Source organism: Leptinotarsa decemlineata, unplaced genomic scaffold, assembly GCF_025532065.1.
Source record: "Leptinotarsa decemlineata unplaced genomic scaffold, Ldec_3_MD MMD2_tig00026282_RagTag_RagTag, whole genome shotgun sequence".
Lineage (NCBI taxonomy): Eukaryota > Metazoa > Arthropoda > Insecta > Coleoptera > Chrysomelidae > Leptinotarsa > Leptinotarsa decemlineata.
In genome coordinates this window covers 18601555-18616273 of record NW_027412668.1, presented here as the reverse complement: position 1 = coordinate 18616273, position 14719 = coordinate 18601555, and the positions used below count along the sequence as shown (strand labels likewise).

Sequence of the window (14719 nt, the reverse complement as noted above, 5' to 3'; positions counted from 1 at the left end):
ATTAACCAGAAAAAGAAGTCTCAGAATACTGAGGTTTCAATAGATTAGGATTATCTTCAAGAGACTTTGAGTATTTGGAAATACTTTACAACTGATTACAATCCAAATGCACTACTGAAGGATATCCAACTTGTTTTTCAAACTCGAAAGCTGTTCTTCCATAAAAACAAACAACATTAAAACAACATACTTTTCATAAAACTCCATTTGAGCATGAAATATTAACGAAATGTTGTTGTATTGTCATTTGCAGTCGTTTGCTATTTCATACTTAAAAACGAAAGAATTTTCGATTTCACTCTCTAAAAGTAATGAAGCACGGATCTGTGTTGATTATAACATTTGCAGTCGAAGTGTAGTGTTTGAATATTTCCTCTAAAAGTGGAACTTAATATACCCATTACCTACATAATTGAACATTCTCTTAGACTCACTTTGCCCCAACGGGTTTGGTTTGGTACATTGATAATTGCATAATATGACAGGTACATGTATAAATAATTCATAAATTTTCATACGGTATGTAAGTCATCGCTGAGATAAAGCTTCTTAGAGGCGAGCTTTCATGTTTCATGATATATCAAGATATATTGATCACTTATAAGCACATTACAAGGGAGCTTGTTTACTGATTTTTTTCACTGAATATGAGTGCCTATAAATAAGATTTATAACTCGTGGAAGACATTTGATGAGAACCTTGAGTTATATACTTCTAAATGAGTGAATCACATTTTTCTTAATGTTGAATAGAGCTGTATTAAGGTGGTTGATCTAATAGAATTGTTTTAGATGTAAAAAATGTCAGTCAATCAATTTGTTGGAATTTAGAAAAGCTATAAATAGCAATATATGTAATAAAATTGGCCGATACTTGTTGAAAATCCATAACTTATTCAAGTAACACTTTACAAAACCGCAACACGTGTTTCGCTGAACAGTTGCTTCCTCAAGCGTTTTCATACTAAATTCTAGTAAATTTTCTTGGACAGTCAAATTGCCAAAAATGACTCTCCCCAATACTCTCAAGTATTCTAACATGCATGGTGTTAGAATACTTGAGAATGGTGCAAAAACCAAAACTTGGGTCGTATTAATATCAATACATTAAGTAATTGGAAATTAGACAAAGTATTTTATTTCTATATCTATATCATCTGAACTAACTACCGACTTCCATTTCTTCAGTTCTGACTTCCATTGTCTAATATAATATAAATTGATTTAAAATCTCTGAAAGAATCTGTAAAAGAATTAAAAAAAGGTTAGCCGAAAAAACAATTTTATTAGGCAAAGAACTGAAATTACAATGAAATAACATACACCCGAAGACGATTGTGTATACTAACAATCGAAACGTCGTAAAGTAACTTGGTTTGGAATCTTTTATTTTTATATTTTTAATTTTCATTTCTTGTCAATAATTTTTTTTATTTTTCAGATAGTGTTGATAGTTCAATTTTTATTTTGGTCTTTTTTGGTTGTTGCTTGTATGTTATTTCATTGTGATTTCAGTTTTTTGCTAAATAAAATTGTTTTTTCAGTTAACATTTTTTTAATTCTTTTACAGATCCTTTCAGGGATTTCAAATCAATTTATATCATATTAGACAATGAAAGGTCCCAACTGATGAAATGCACCACGAAACATTGTCAATCATCTTCAAACATACCGATTTCCACATTAGAAAACATATTCAAAAAGAGGAGAGTAATAACAAGTTTATAGTTATCCCATATGAACTCCAATACACGAGAGGGCTTCAACAGATATTCGATAAAGTAAATATGAAAGTTGCATATAAAACTTCTCATAAATTGCAACAGCTCTTTGGTAATCCAAAAGATAGACTAGAAAACACAGAAAGGTCGGGGATTTACGAAATCAGTTGTCAAGATTGCAACAGCAAATACATCGGCCAGAGCCGACGAGCGATTAAAACCCGCTTCAAGGAGCATTGTGCACACATGAAATACGGAAGGATAAAAAAATCCAGTGTCGCCCAACATGCTCTAGACAAGGACCACAGAATTGGTGAAAACAATCTGAAACTGATTAAGCATGTGCATGACACCAGGCTACTCCATGCATGTGAGAGTCCAGAAATAGCAAAATGTAAAAACAGCATGAATGGCGATAAGGGACCCATCCCGTTTAGCCCGCTTTTTATTCTTCTGTTAGGAAGAGAATAATTACTAAGAACTTGCAGGTAGTTAATTACCGAGAAATTTCATATCGGACTTCATGTATACAACCTCAGGTAACAAATTTTAGTATATAAGGACTAACCAGATTAGACTAGGTATCAATTTTCTTCTCCTGAGGATGCTAACTTTGTTGGCGAAACGCGCGTCGAGTGCAAAAATATCAGTTTGGTGTTAGGGCAATTGATCTCGAAAAAAGTTATTCAACTTTCACACCAAAGGTTCCAATCTCATCGTTAAGCTTCCATTCAGTTTGAATGAGGTTGGTTTTTCATTTAAGATGTAGCAATATTTTCTAGAAATTAATGTCCAGGAGCTACTGTCACTTCTGAATGTGAAATAATCTCTTTATCAAATTAAAATCTAGACAGTCAGTAACCCGAAACCAACACCTCATAACGCATTCTCCGCTAAATCTCGATGTAAAAGACATACAGTTCTTTTAACTGCTCATGGTACTGGACATATAACCTTCAGAAACAACATCTCTCATTTTTCAGTTTTCACGTGTGTGCATTAAAGCAATAACTTTGGTTTATTCTCAGCTTAATAGGCTTTAAAAAGTAATTCAGTGAAACAGCTAGCATGAAACGCATCGATGCACTTTTACGACCTTTCAAGGCCAGTGACGAAAGGTGAATCCCTGTAACGGAGAGTACCCCATACATGGTTCCCAATTAAAATACCTGTTACCAACTTCGTATAATATATTACTTGAAACTACCGCTGTGGTATCTTTTTGCCACCAAAATATTCGGGTCTGGGAATTTGCAATTTCCATTGTACTATCTAGCTAGTGTATCGAAGACTGTAAGAAACGATGATGACAGACCAAAGATATAGTTGCTGAAGAAGTTTTGATAACGAGAATTGAATATTTCTGAGAATCTCAGTTAGTGAATACGTTTCATTTGTTAAAAATTAACTATGCTGGATTTATTTTGATTATATTTAGTGTCCCTGGATATTCAAATGGATCTCATACCATAAGAAATCCCCCAAGAACTGATAAAGCTATGTTCTTCAGTTTTAGAAAAAACTCTGTAACAGTCAAAAATTAATCACTCACTTGTTCGATTGATGACCTTTTCATTTTGTAGAATTCCATATAAAATATAGGAAAACAAACCGATTTAACAAACCTGTTTACTTGTTGAACCAGTTTACTCGAAAATGGTTTAACAAACCGACACCGGTCGTAACAAATGACAACCTTAATCAGACAAAAGTTATTTTCTTTATCCTTTATTTGATCGCTTACTATTTGGAGCATAAATACATCGATATTGAGTCATAACTATTGAAAACAAGTCGATCTTCTCCGTATAGTTCTCAACTTGAAAATATTTTTCATCTCTATGTAAATCAACTGTGAAGTTAGGTAAAACTGCATTAGTCTCAATTCATAATTATGAAACAAACTGTAGTTCAGGAATTATCATTATCTTCTGAACAATTCAAACGAACAATAAGAAATTATAATTTTTTTGAACGTAATATGTTAACGTTGTTTCACATATTCGATTCACGAAGTTATTCTTATTTTTTTCCAAAAGATTTATACATATTCTCAGTCACCATTGATGACTTAATAATAGTTTCTTCCCATTTCTCTCAACAGTAGTTAATCTCATCCAATGTCAATATGTCAGAGATGTAAATTCTACCTGGATTTCTCTTACATTTAGTAATTCACCACTCACCACATGAACATTTTCTGTTGATTATGTCTGCTGGATGCAGAGCTTTGTTCTAAGTACATAAATTTTAATTCAATGGAATATAAATTCCATTAAATTCATGGTATATTCTTGTTTCCTTGCAGCAGACTCCAATATATCAATCAATCAATCAATCAAACATTTATTGAATCAGTTTTCATTTACAATCACATTAGGCAAACATCATCATAAAATACTGGCTGATACAACAGGTCAAACTATTATAAAAAATCAAATACAAAGCATAAGTTAAATAAAAATAAAATTACTAAGCTACAATCAAATTATGATTATGATTCAAAGAGAAACTCATCCACAGAGTAGTATGCTTTCTGCAATAGAAAAACCTTGAGCTTCCTTTTAAAGACATTGATGTTTGAGGACTTACTGTCATTACTGAGCTTATTGTATAGTTTAATTCCACAGCACATGGGGTGATTCTTCGATACTGTCAATCTACTATAAGGCTGATAAAGTTGAAGGTTATTTCTGGTGAAATGTTGATGTATTTGCTCATTTCTAGGAATAATTGAAATATTGTTTCTTATATATATCAGAGTTTGGTAGATATACAAACTAGGCATTGTTAATACACTATAACGAATATTCAGCATGTGCCTGAATGTGGGCGACAAAGTTTTTTGTTGAATGTTACAAGTTTGTCAGTCTCACTCAATCCATTGCATTTATAATGTAACCGAGTATCCTCACGGATGCAAAGCTTTCTTAATCTAGTTGTCTGTTTGCTAAAAATACTACAGAGAAAATAAAATGGTAGATTCTACCTGACATCGCCTAGTGAGTGATATCGCTCTCGTTGCTGTGCTGTTTTCCTTGTCATAGTACTGGATGGCTCTGCCATGATAGATCTCATTCCCCTAGCTACTCGTGGGTCCTTTTATGGACCATTAAGTAACCAAAGAATCTAAGTCTGAATCTAAATGACCCCAGCTTATAATCCATCCAGATCAACAGCAAAATCACAATAAACCTGAAAAGCAGCGGAAACAAAATCAGCAGAAGTGGGAACAAAATCCTCCAGCAAACGCTTACGCTCAGTTGTAATAATCACATTCAATTAGTTTACTTTTCTTTCAGTGGCAGTTCGGTTTCAATAACGAATCTGATTCATGATTTAATAACTTTCGTTTACTGAAATTCGATATTTGTGATCATCTTCATCTAGTTCCATAGGTTATATTGAAATGTATACATCTTCCATCATGAAATGATTTCGATGAAGGTTATAATCCTGTCAAATTTTAATGAGACATTGAAATCATAAGCCCCTAATCAGTGTTTCTTATTTAGCAGTTTCACTAATTGGTTTTTTTCTCTTACAGAATTTTTACCTCAACTAACAAGGGAAATATTGGAATATAGTTCGAATTTCAAATGTCCAAGTGAGGGATTTCATCCAGACCCCCAGGATTGCAAAGCTTTTTACCGATGTCTGTCAGATGGAAACAATAATCTCAAAGCTATCAGTTTCAAATGTGGAGATGGAACAGTATTCGATCCAGCGATAAGTAATTGTAATTACGCTTATGCCAGTTCTAGAGAAGAATGTGGTGGGAATCGAATTGAGGAATCGCAAGAATCTACTCAGAACCAGAATGATTCCACAAGTAATAACGAACAGACTGTAATTCCTTCTTCTACGTCTACGACGACACCTGCTCCTTCAACAACAATTTCTAGTCAAATAGGAAATATCTGCACCCAGGATGGTTTTCTAGGAGACCCTGCCAATTGTAAGAGATTCTACAGATGCACACAAAATTCACAAGGTGGCTTCACGAAGTTCGAATTCACTTGCGGTACAGGAACTGTTTGGGATCCAGCTGCCTTATCGTGTAACTATCCATGGGCTGCCAATAGAACTAATTGCCCGTCAGAACAAGGTACCCAAGAAACAGCTTTATCTAGGAATGCAGTTAACAGTAGTTCCACTCCATCGAACTCTTCTTCACATAGCAGTTCTCAAGGCTCTAGTAGTGGTTTTAGTAATAGCAGCAGCAGTAGTAGCAACAACAACAGTAATAATAACAGCAGTAGCAGCAGTTTCAGTAGCAGTAGTAGTAGTAACAGTAGTAGTAGCAGCACTAGTAGTAGTAGCAGCAGCAATAGTAGTAATATCAATAATTCTTTTTCGAATGGTAGTTGTTTCCAATAAAATTTAACTCAAGTTTATTAAATAATTATCATCTTCTACAGGTACACAATCATCTTCTACTAGTTCTTCAGGCCAACAAGGTTCCAATCAGAATCAACAAAGTTCTGGTTCAAAACCAGCAAATTCATCTGGTCAAAACCAGCAAAATTCTGGATCTAATCAGCAAAGCTCTTCAGGATCCAATCAGAATCAACAGAACCAACAGGGATCCTCTAGTTCCAACCAACAAGGTTCCAGTCAAAATCAGCAGAATCAACAGGGCTCTTCGGGATTCAATCAAAATCAACAGAACCAGCAAAGTTCATCAAACTCTAATCAGAATCAGCAGAATCAACAAAATTCTTTGGGGTCTAATCAAAATCAACAAAATCAGCAGAGTTCCTCAACTTCTAATCAGAATCAGCAGAATCAACAGAGTTCTTCAAGTTCCGGTGGAAGTTCTTCGAGTTCCAATGGAAGTTCTTCAAGTTCTGGTCAAAATCAACAAAGTTCTTCCAGCTCGAATCAAAATCAACAGAATCAACAAGGGTCTTCGCAGGGGTCTTCAAATTCAAATCAACAAGGCTCCAATCAGAATCAGCAAAACCAACAAATTTCTTCAAGCTCCAATCAGAATCAACAAAATCAACAAGGTTCCTCAGGTTCGAACACAAATGAACAGAATTCAAATTCCAATCAACAAAGTGCCAATCAAAATCAACAAAACCAACAGAATTCTTCGGGGTCCAATGGAAATCAGCAAAGTCAGCAAGGTTCTTCAAATAATCAAAATCAGCAAAACCAACAAAATTCTTCAGGCTCCAATCAGCAAGGTTCTAACCAAAATCAGCAGAATCAACAAAGTTCATCAAGCTCTAATCAGCAAGGTTCCAATCAAAACCAACAAAATTCTTCAGGTCAACAAGGTTCCAACCAAAATCAGCAAAATCAACAAAGTTCTACAGGCTCCAGTCAAAGTTCTAATCAAAATCAGCAAAACCAACAACAGAGTTCATCCGGATCTACGGAAAATCAGGAGGGTTTATCAAATTCCAACTCTTCTAATACACCACAGGGACCCCTATGCACCGTCGATGGATTTATGGCTGATGACAGGAACTGTAGTAAATTTTATAGGTGTGTGAATAATGGACGTGGATTCGACAGATATGAATTCACGTGCACACCCGGAACAGTTTGGGATCAAAGTGCCCTAACTTGTAATTATCCCAGTGCCGTTAGTGGAAATTGCAGTAAAGTACAAAGTTCTGGAAACACTGAACAGAATCAACAACAGACGCAACAAGGTAACGGACAAAATAATGAACAGAATCAGCAGAGCTCTGGGCAAAATAACCAACAGAACCAACAAGCTAGCAATCAACAAGGCAACGTAGAAAATAATCAACAGAATCAGCAGAGTATAGGTCAAAATAACCAACAAAATCAGCAGACTGGTAATCAACAAGGAAATGGAAATAATAATCAACAGAATCAACAAAGTACAAGTCAGAATAATCAACAGAATCAACAGACCAGCAGTCAGCAAGGATATGGAGACAATAATCAACAAAGTGTAGGTCAGAACCAACAGAATCAGCTATCTGGAACACAGAATAACCAACAAAGTGGTGGACAGAATAATCAACAAAATAGTGGACAAAATAATCAGCAAAGTGGGGAACAGAACCAACAGAGTCAGCAAAGCAATAACCAAACGAATCAATCTAGTACGGGTACAATCATAAATGGCAAATGTGTATCAGAGGGATTTGTTCCAGATGATAAAGATTGTAAGAAATTTCACAGATGTGTTGATGATGGAAAAGGCGGATTCACGAAATATGAATTTTCATGTGCCGATGGAACAGTTTGGGATATTGGTTCATCATCTTGCAATTACCCATCTGCAATAACAGGTAGGTGTTCCAATAACCAAAATAAACCAACACCACCCAGTCAGCAAGGATCAAATTCACAGAATAATCAAGAATCAACACAACAAAACCAGCAAGGTAGTTCTCAAAGTCAGAATGAGCAAGGAACAAACTCACAAAACCAGCAAAATCAACAAAATAATAATCAGAGTAACAGTCAACAAAACTCCAATCAACAAACTAACAATCAAAGTAATAATCAACAAAATAATCAGAGTAATAATCAACAAAGTTCCAATCAACAGAATTCCAATCAACAAAATCAACAAAGTGGTAATCAAAGTGCCAATCAGCAAACCTCCAATCAGCAGAACAATTCTAATATAACTTCAGGACAAATTGTGAACAATGTTTGTGTATCTGAAGGATTCGTTGGAGATAATAATAATTGCCAGAAATTCTACAGATGTGTCAATAATGGTTTGGGTGGATTCGTAAAATATGAGTTCAAGTGTGGCGATGGAACTGTATGGGATGAAGCATTGTTTTCTTGTAACTATCCCCACACAGTAGGTGGTAAATGTGGCACAATACAGAACACAAATCAGCAGAATTCTAATGGAAACAATGATCATCAAAACTCAAATCAACAAAATCAACAAGAAAGTGGAGAGAATAATTCACAAAATCAGCAAAGCAACGGGCAAAATAACCAACAGAATCAGCAAGGAAGTGGAACAAATAATCAACAAAATTTGCAAAATGGGCAGCAAAATAACCAACAAAACCAACAAAATTCCGGACAAAATAATCAACAAAGTCAACAAGGAGGGGGCGGAAATAATCAAAATACACATCAGAATAACCAACAAAATCAACAAACTAGTGCGGAACAAAATAGTGAACAGAACCAACAGGATGGCCAACAAAACAACCAACAGAATATTCAACAGGGCCAGCAAAACGAACAAGGCAGTTCCTGTTTTTCAGAAGGATTTATTGGTAACGAAAGGAATTGTTCCATATTTTACAGGTGTGTAGTAGATGGCAGAGGTGGATTTATTAAATATGAATACGTATGTGGTCCTAATACAGTCTGGGATCAAACTCTGCTCTCTTGCAACCATGCTTGGGCCGTTTCAGGAAAATGTTATGCGCCACAAAAAACAAATGTATCCGAATCTTCGAATAACGGACAGGGAAATAACGAACAAAATGGAGGTCAAAATAATCAACAAAATAATGGACAAAATAACCAAGACAGCCAGCAGACAAATAATCAACAAGGATCTAATAATCAACAAGGAAATGATAATCAGCAAATTGGAAGTCAAAATAACCAGCAGAATCAAGAAAATAATAGCCAAAATAATCAGGGTAGTCAGCAAATAAGTAATCAACAAGGATCTAACAACCAACAAGGAAGCAACAATAACCAGAATAATAGTCAAAGTAACCAGCAGAATCAAGAAAATAATGACCAAAATAATCAAGGTAATCAGCAAACAAATAATCAACAAGGATCCAATAATCAACAAGGAAATAATAATCAGCAAAATGGAAGTCAAAATAACCAACAAAATCAAGAAAATAACGGCCAAAATAATCAAGGTAACCAGCAAACAAATAATCAACAAGGTTCCAACAGCCAACAGGAAAGCAATAACAACCAGAATAGTAATCAAAATAACCAGCAGAATCAAGAGAGTAATCAACAGGGAAATAATAATCAGCAAAATGCTGGTCAAAATAACCAGCAGAATCAAGAAAATAACGGTCAAAATAATCAGGGTAATCAGCAAACAAACAATCAACAAGGATCCAACAACCAACAAGGAAGTAACAACAACCAGAATAGTAGTCAAAATAACCAGCTGAATCAACAAAACAATGGACAAAATAATCAAGGTAGTCAACAAATAAATGATAATAATCAACAAGGAAGTAGCAATCAACAAACTAATAACCAAGGGAACAATAATCAAAATACTCCTCAACAGGGGTCACTGAGCGGTGATAAATGCTCTAAAGAAGGTTTTGTTGGAGATTCAGAAAAATGTGAAAAATTTTATAGGTGCGTATTAGACAAAGATGGATTTCATAAATATGAATACACCTGTGGACCCGGTACAGTTTGGGATCAAAACATGTTGTCGTGTAATCATCCTTGGGCTATATCTGGAAAATGTTCTTCTAACCCTGGCAACGGTCAACAAACTCCTAATCAAGAGTCAAATCAAAATGTAAATACCCAGGGAAGTAATTCAAATCAAGGAAATAATAATCATGAGACCATCAATCAGAGTAGTATCAATAATAACCAAGACAGCAATAGTAATCAGTTCAGTGAAAACAATCAGTCCGTTAATAACAGTCAGTCAAATAACAACAGTAATCAACAAAATAATTCCCAGCAGAATCAAGAAAATTCTTCCCAAGAAGGAAGTACTAACCAACAAAGTAATCAAAACAATATAAATAGTAATGAGCAGGGTGCTCTAGAAGGTGGAAAATGTTCCAAAGAAGGATATGTAGGAAACGAAAATGATTGTACGAAGTTTTATAGATGTATTGGTGATGAAAGAACTGGGTTCCAAAAGTACGAATATACCTGTGGGATAGGAACAGTTTGGGATCAAACTGCATTATCTTGTAACCATCCTTGGGCAGTGTCTGGAAAGTGTTCTTCCATTCAAGGTCAACAAAACAATAATGAGGAAAGTAATCAACAGACTAGCAACCAAGAAAATAACAATCAGAGTAGTAATAATCAACAAAATAATCAAACACATTCGAACCAACAAAACAGTCAAACAAACAATAATCAACAGGTACGTTAATATTTCCCAGTCATTAAACCAAAAACTAAACTAAACTAAAATTTCAAGGGATCATCGTGGAATTCATCCAACGTATCTAGCGAAATTGGAACCGACTGTTCAAAAGAAGGATATCTCGGCGATCCTTATGATTGCAAAAGATTTTACAGGTGCGTTGCTAACGGTTCGAATGGTTTCACAAAATTCAGTTTCATTTGTGGGCCTGGGACCATTTGGGATATCTCATTAGTCACCTGCAATTATCGCAAAGATTCAAACCGCAATAACTGTAAAGAAATCACTGCACCATCATCACCATCTCATTCAGCACAATCAACAAATTCATCGTTGCACCAAAATAGTTCAACATCACCTCCACAATGTTCCGCGAATGGATTCATGTCTGACTCTCAAAATTGTTCTAAATTTTACAGATGTGTCAGTAATAGTAACAACGGTTATACCCGATATGAATTTTCATGTGGTAAAGGTACCATCTGGGATGCTGATGCTGTCACCTGTAACTACCCTTGGGCTGTTTCTGGAAAATGTGCCAATGTTAATCTTGATAATGAAACCACAAGTTCGGTAGGTATTATTATTATAAGGTTGATTATTGTGAAGTTTCAAACTTATCAACATTTTTCGTTTCACAGAACGAAAATATAGTAGATGGCAGCAGTACTACAGATATTAGCAGTACCACAGACTTTGGGGGAAGTACTACTGATATAAGCAGCACCACAACCGTCAGCGCTGGCACCACAGAAATCAGCAGCACCACATACCTAAGTGGTAGTACTACAGATAACATCGGTGATGGTACAGACATTAGCAGCACTACCGAAACTGTTAGTAGTACTGTCGACATCAGCGGCACTGATGTTGCCAGTACGACAGAGAGCAAAACTACTACTCCTATATCATCTGAAATAACAGGCAGCACTATTTCTTCTACATTGAGTGTAACCACCGAAAGTTCTATCAGCACTCTTTCAACAGATTTAAGTTCATCTACCGAGAGTACTACTCTTTATTCTACAACAGAAATCAACAATGCTGAATCACAGCCCTTCTCTGAAAGTACCACACTTTCCTCTGGAAGTACTGCATCGTTCACAGAAAGTAGTACACTTTCCACGGGAAGTAGCACACTTTTTGTAGACGCTAATACACTTGTCACAGAAACAAGCACAACTTCCACTGACAAGAGTACTTTTTCTACTGAAAGTAATCCTTCTTCTCTCACAAGTACATTTTCCACGTTATCCACTGACAGCTCCACTTATTCAACAGAATCAAGCTCAGTCTCATTCGAAAGTACGGATGTCACCATAGGAAATACCGGAACTCCTACAGTGGTCAGTACGAATAGCTCGTTTACGGAAAGTAGCACATTTTCTGAAAGTACTACGTCTTCCTTCGAGGTCACTCCGGAAGGTAGTACTCTTTACGGTTCTGTCACTTCTACCACAGAAGAGGGATTAACGACTGAAAGCATCGCAATTACGACCGGTAGTACTACTGCTAACTCTTCCATGGAACCATGCCCAATTGCTCAATTAGAAGGTGATCAGGTTGCATTAGTTTGTCCAACTGGATTCAGAAGACATCCAAAGTACTGTAACCTATTTTATCAATGCACAAAAGGAAATAATAGCCACGACTATAAAATATTAGTCCTGAGCTGTCCGGAAGGGCTCGTTTATGATAATGATAAAATTCAGTGTCTTCCACCACATGAAACTCAGACCTGTCAAGGAGAAATAGCAAGTAGCAGTCTATATAAGATGTTGGATATCAATTCGATGCCTCCAGTAAGTACTTGTAGTACCATTTCAGTTCTCGAATTTTTCTAAATATAATTTTTATTGCAATTTCATTTCATTGAAACTAGAACCTGATAGAATGTCATGTAAAAACTATAGCAAAATATTCAAATATCGAAATAATTCATTCTGATGTAACTGATTAGAAATGATTTTCACTAGTTCGGACTTCCATTGTCTGATATATAAAATGATTTGAAATCCCTGAAACAACTAAAGAAGAAGAATTAAAAATGAATAGCTGAAAATAACAATTATATTAAACAAAAATAACCTGAAATGAAATAATACTGAAATAAAATACAAGTAAAAATAGAACGATTGAACAAAAAATAAAGAAATAAAAATGAAAATAAAACTGAAAAGTTGAGATTAGAAATTATATTGGATGGCTTATAAGAATGGATGAGGATCCTTTCAATTCTTAGGCTAAATATAATCATATGAAACCAAAATATTCCGTATGAACAACAATTATTTTGCTGCATATTCAAGATATTTGAAAAAAAACTCATTATCATTCATTTTTTATAAATACAAATTTTGGTATTCCCTTTCCAAAGCAAAACCTAATCTAACCTACTCCTCCAACACTAAACGGTTTGATCACTTTGTTTTGTTCTAGTCAGAAAATAGAATTTGTTTTTAACACATACTGTTTTCCATTGTTCCCCCCCGCAACCAGTTTATCAGAAGGAATCCGTCTTTAGAAAAATTTTGATCTGGTATACTCAATGTCTGGGTTTTTTCCGATCTGGGAGAATGATACTAAAAATGTTCACTCTGGAAATTTTGGTTCCAGAAAGTATCCAAAATTCTATTTTATGTATTCATCTTACTGGTAGACTTTACAACCAAGGGAAAATCCAATTCTTCTTCATTTTCATAAGGGGTTTCGTCAATTTGATTATCATCAGATAAATTACTGCAATTATTACCTTTATGATAATTCCGCATTATTTCATTATTCCGATGGCTGTTTTTCGTATACCATAGCTGAAAGTATTGAATTTTTCATTCACCCAGTATTAGAAAAACAAGATCTTGGTGAAATCAGGAGGAGGAGGAGCCACGCTCCTCCTCAATATCATGTATTTGGAAGAGACGCTCCCAACCTTTTCCTAGACCACTTGAAAGCTCAACATCCGATCATCAAGTACCATGGAGACTGAAGTCACCATGGAGACTGAACAGAAGCAGCGGATAGCATTCCTAGATGTACTAATCGAAGGATGTGGTGCTAGACTAACCCACAAAGTGTACCGAAAACCCACGCACACGGATAGGTACCTGCATGCACTATCAAAACACCATCCTAGAGGAGTCATCTCCACCCTAACGGAACGGGCTAATGCATATGTGGACCGGAGCATCTGGAACACCTTCAAGATCGAATAGTTACAGTGTACCAGAGGTCAACAAGCCATGAAACTGAAGAGTTCTACGGCTCAAAATGGGGAGAAGGCTCGGATGGTTGCACGCGCTCATCAACCTTTTATCTGTATGGTCACACACAGAATTGGAAAACTCTTGGGAAAACACAACATCAAAACGGTTTTCCAATCCACCAAGAAAATTCAACAAAGCCTCAGGTCGCTAGACAAAAGGGATCCACTATCAGCAGCAGGGTTTTATCGCATACGCTGCACTTGTGTGAAAGTATACATCGGAACCACCAAAAGATCCATGGAAACAAGACTGAAGAAGCATGAAAGAAACTGCAGACTAGGCCAAATAGACAAGTCAGCTCTGGCAGAACACGCACTCAGTGAAGGAAACCACATGATTTTGTTTGCAAACACGGAACTCATTGCCCCCGACCAGGGATACCATAGCCGAATGGTACGGGAGGCAATAGAAATCCACAAACACACATATAATTTCAACAGAAAAGGAAAAGCTGTCAACCTCAATCGGATATGGAATCCCGATCTGAGAAGTCCAAGAACAGAAAACATGATGACGGCAGGTAGAAAAGGGTCAACGAACGTTATTAAAAATTTACCAAATCCAGGTACAGGTATTATCCCACCAGGCTAACTGAATCGAGTATGGCTAGGTTATTAGGCGGCATACAAAGGCTGACGTGCCTAAGTGTCGCGGAAGCCATGAGA

The 14719-nt window shown here is 35.8% G+C and overlaps 2 protein-coding genes across 5 annotated transcripts in view; both read left to right on the top strand.

The window, feature by feature from the left end:
* Positions 1–14719, top strand: part of LOC111505089 (uncharacterized) — a 312186-nt gene that overhangs the window by 57200 nt on the left and 240267 nt on the right. The window lies entirely within an intron of this gene.
* LOC111515014 (uncharacterized) overlaps positions 1–14719 on the top strand; it is a 78788-nt gene that overhangs the window by 61122 nt on the left and 2947 nt on the right. Inside the window, exons 3-7 of one of the 4 annotated variants that reach the window (XM_074179951.1) lie at positions 5269–6084; positions 6143–10788; positions 10846–10946; positions 11211–11364; positions 11433–12593. In XM_074179951.1, the coding sequence (XP_074036052.1) occupies positions 5269–6084; positions 6143–10788; positions 10846–10946; positions 11211–11364; positions 11433–12593 (6878 nt within the window). Of the gene's footprint in view, positions 1–5268; positions 6085–6142; positions 10789–10845; positions 11365–11432; positions 12594–14719 lie in introns of all 4 variants that reach the window. The other 3 variants (XM_074179950.1, XM_074179949.1, XM_074179948.1) reach the window with 3 other exon arrangements.